Consider the following 4,530-nt stretch of genomic DNA (forward strand, 5'->3'; position numbering starts at 1 on the left):
GGTGGATGAGAGACAATGAAAGCCGGTGTGCTTTTTAACATTTATTAAGAGTAGCTTACCTTATCTCTAGAAACTTCATGTGTGGTAACTTGTTACAAGGTAGTAAGATTTCAACTTTTGTAAGCCACATAGTACTATACACCACTCTATGTGAAAATCTGAATTAGTAGCTATGCGGATACTTTTGGTACGACGAGTAAAGCCGCACCTACTAGTTACATTTGTATATGTTTGCTCTTTATAAATACAATAAGATGTGAGTGGTGACATGACCCTGTAGCCAGGCAAACAAATATAGATTGGTTCCTTGTTTGCTCGTACAACTTCATATATTTGAGTAAACAAAACTTTGCCGCAATTGCTATTCTGAAGCTTTAGGAATGAGCGGCATTGGGAAAAATAATTCAACTGGTGAAGCAATACTCAATGCACAAACTGAAACAATAGCTACCCGGAACAGTTTCGGTACAACGGGTATACTCAGACACACTAGTTCATCAGGATAGCCTTGTCCTATTTATGTATGCTAAAGATTTGAGTGCTGGCATCAGTGGCGGAGCCAGTTCCCGGCGACCCGAGCCAGCTGGTTGGGCTCACCGCTGCCGCTGGTTTGAGCCAAGTCTCTGGCAGCAACCAGCATATTTTTAGTCCTACCAAGCTGGTGTGTAGCAGGAGTAGCTCAGTGTAGCTTACACCAGTAAACGAAACCACACACAGAAACAATAGAAATGTCGTCAAATGTATCCGTGGAGAAATGAGAATGCTTGGGTTGGTCGCCACCAGCGTATTGTGCAGAGTTAATCACTCAGCTAATTGTTCCAGCAGATTGTGTAAAGTTTATCATATCACTATTGTTCCAGCAGATGTTTCAAAGTCAAGGTTCTAGTCCCACCATTGTTGGTCCAGTGTCTACTATCACCTGATCTAGGAGGTTAATTAGTCCAAGAATTCAAGGTAAGACAACTCAGGCAGGCATCGTTTTCTTTTACAGTAAGGCACCTCAGTCAGACATTGTTGATGCCGAAAGCTAATTTGGACTCCGAAACAACCGGAAGAAAACAATTGAACAACCATAAGAAAATATAAGTATGGCTAGGAAGCATCTGGGGCGGCATTACAAAGACAAAGTCCAAGCCAATTGTACAAAATCCATCGAATCGACAATGCGTGTGAGTTACCTACTTCTACTTAATTACAAGATCCTTTGATCCTCAGGCGTGACAGATTGCTAGTGCATCACGCTCAGGATCTTGTTCGCCGCACTGGTGTGATCTGTGTTGAGAGTTTTACACTTGATATCGACGAACAGGTATGCAGTTTGCCTCAGCTTCTGCTCGCTCCACCTCGGTCTGTGTGGATTGCATGCAGATCTGGATGTGGATCCAGGGTCGACAAAATCTGGGGCATTGACATACCACCAGACACAACGATCTCTGCCAAACGACACAGAAATATGTCAGCGCCTTTTCACATGTTTTGGAGCAGATTAACAGATAAGATAACGAGAGGATAGAGTTTAGGAGTTACCAATGCCTTCACGCACAGAAAGATTAGGCCTTATCACATCCTTCGAGTTCACTATGAAGATATCACCAATGTAGAGATGGTTGGTCGGCACATAGACACAGTAAAGGTCCTCTTGACCAAAATAGCTCTGTTATGACGTAACGAAGGGATATTACACATTCAGATTAGTCTAAGCTATAGCTTAAATCAGAGCAAAAAACAGAATGGTTTGCAAAAGAAGCATTTATCATCATTTTGAATATTCCAAAAATATTCGTTTCCATCGTTTACAAGGTGAGTTGGTCAAATTTTGTGGTAAAACTGAATTTCAACATTCAACCATGCAAGGGTTCATGCCAGCGACTAAGATTACAAGGCAACATAACTGCATACTGAGCATAGAGAAAAATCATGAAAAATATATGTAAACCTGGTATAACAGTGAAAATCATTGGGAACTCGGTAGAACAATGAAGATTATCGTAAACCTGGAGCGAGACTAATGAGGTAATGAATCCAAATGCATATTCCCCAATACGAGGATGTCGTATGATGACTGCCTCCTTGAATGCCTGTTTGTTTTGATCTGTAAAAAGAAACAAAAGTTACTGTATAAGCTACTCTGCAGATTGAACATCATGATAACTGTGAATTTACCTGGCGATATAGCAGCACTAATTTGCTTGGATGCATTGTAGATGTGGCGCACAAGTGGCATGCGCTTGATGATCCATTCACCAATGCCAAGAACATATGCTCCAACCCAAGATGCCATGAAGACCCCAACGAAAAATATGAAAGTAACAGAAGTGATGAAGCCAAGACCTGGAGATTCAAATGAGTACAGTGGGAAAATAAGCTGGATAGGAAGTAAGCATCCTTCTTAGCAATGAATAAGTTACAAAATAATAACTGATTTCAACTACTCAGTTTCATGTCATGTTTCACACATTTTTTGTACAGAAATTTAAGAATCTAATGACACTATAAACTAGAACTTAAAACAATTATCAAATTATGCACCTAATTTCTAGGTTCAGCATACGAATTATGCAGACTGTATAATACACAGCAACAGACAATAACATATAATATAATAATAACACTACAGGATCAAACCCCAAAGTGGAAACAGGATGAAGGCAGTCATTTATTGAAGAAACTACAACATGACATCAAACCATCGAAGAAATTTGATATTTCAATACCAAAAGAAGCGGAGTAGTTTGCATACCAAAAATGTTGATACCCAATTGTGCATAGATTGGACAGAAGAATCCATCAACAAAATGAATGAACCACCAGGTGAAGTAGAATGTTATCGCTATGGGGAAGAGAATCACACTGGCATTTTCTCAGAAAAGAACATCAAAACAGCATCAGTGCTTACGTGAAAATAAAATTTATATAACAGACGCAGGACAGCTGGTAATGGCCGGTGTGAATATTTACTGGTTACGCAGAATAAGGATGCAACTTCGAGTAAGATTTATTATGTCCAGTCAGTATTTGTAATAAATTTGGAGCACATTTTGAAATTATGAATACATTAAAAAATGAGAACAAAAATCAAAATTCTGATTTTTGTTTAAATGTTCACATAAGCAAATTCCAAGGGAAACATAAAATCAGAGAAGAAACAAAGATGTGAAAAATAGAGACAAAACTATAGCTGAAAAAAATATGACAAATTGGTTTAGGAACCTTTTATATACTCTAGTTCCCAAAACGAGCCAGGAACCTTCCAGAAGATTCACAATATTGTGGCTCGAACGCTCAAATGGGCCGGCCCATTCAACGATTGTGTGTGTGATTGCCCAGTTTTTTGCCACAACATGTGGCAAATAGGAAATTCCATACGTTTGGGGAGTAATGTCAAATAGTTGGCAGCATGCACAGAAGGTCGCCTGACTGAGCCACCCCATTGTCGCGCGCGGAAATAAGAAAAAAGTCACTGAAAAAAGAATGGCAATGCATGGGGTCGAACAATGTAACTCCCACTGCTGACCACTTGTCGCTAGCCACACGAGCTAAAAGGCTTCCATTCAAACTAGGTAACACGGACTATAAGAACCATCCATCAGCGACCAGTTTACTGTAGAGAACCAGTCTTTTTCACAATATTTAATTTTATTTTTTTTCTATTTGCTATTTATCTCTTTTTTCATTTTGTGTTTTAATTTAATTTTTTATTTTTCAAAATCTGCTCATGCTTTCAAAAATTTGTTCATAAAATACAAATATTAGCATTTTAAAAATTGTATGATTTTTTTAAATGTTCATGCCTTCCAAAATTTCATAGAATGCCAAAACACAAATGTTTTCTAAAAAGAGCGAACAAAAATTTGAAAGCACGTTAAAAGCCCCAAAAGCCCGGTTTGGAAGCACCTTCTTTTTGATAAATTTTGCATTTTCTGGAGTTTCTTGCTTAAAAAAGGCCAATAAATGGCCAGACATGTCAAAAATCATTCAAACATGGATGGATGCCTACCAAGGCATGCCAACCTGCTCGTAAAAGTTAGGGTCACTTATTCATATATCAAAACATACCACCAGTTGGGGTGCATCCATGGGCATGTAGTTTTTCCTAATTTGAATGTTAATTGCAATTTCTATCATTATCAATCAACATGGACAAATTGTGTTTGAAACTTTTACAAGGTTGAACACTTTTTCAAAAATTGTTGACAAATCTGAATAGTTGATGAAAAATTTGTACACAATCAGAAAACTACATACATTTTAAAATCTATGAAAATTACTAAAAAGATAATATTTCTTAAATTTGTGAACAAAAACTATACTGAAATTCTAGAACATTTTTTAAAATTGCAAAGAATATTTGAAAACAAGAACAAGATTTTCAACTTTTTGAACATATTTCAAAAAGAGTAATAAATTTTTAAAAGGAGAAAAATAAATTACCAAGAGAAAGAAAAATGAAAAAATAGAAAAATATGCTTAAGCCCTGGTAACTAGGCGACATCATCGCTCCTGTCGGGCGCCTGCTGGGAGAAAACCTTA

The 4,530-nt window shown here is 37.5% G+C and overlaps 1 protein-coding gene across 1 annotated transcript; it reads right to left on the minus strand.

Moving 5' to 3' along the window:
• Window positions 1-1,073: 1,073 nt before the first annotated feature.
• LOC123080334 (protein CONTINUOUS VASCULAR RING 1-like) lies at window positions 1,074-3,431 on the minus strand. The gene is made up of 6 exons (XM_044503248.1): window positions 3,367-3,431; window positions 2,741-2,850; window positions 2,164-2,331; window positions 1,995-2,092; window positions 1,528-1,654; window positions 1,074-1,433 (listed from the first exon to the last, which is right to left on the minus strand). Exons 1-6 carry the CDS (start codon window positions 3,429-3,431, stop codon window positions 1,324-1,326), a joined length of 678 nt encoding a protein of 225 aa, XP_044359183.1. The 3' UTR covers window positions 1,074-1,323.
• Between the last annotated feature and the right edge of the window lie 1,099 nt (window positions 3,432-4,530).

The sequence above is a fragment of the Triticum aestivum genome, chromosome 1B (assembly GCF_018294505.1).
Source record: "Triticum aestivum cultivar Chinese Spring chromosome 1B, IWGSC CS RefSeq v2.1, whole genome shotgun sequence".
Classification (NCBI taxonomy): domain Eukaryota; kingdom Viridiplantae; phylum Streptophyta; class Magnoliopsida; order Poales; family Poaceae; genus Triticum; species Triticum aestivum.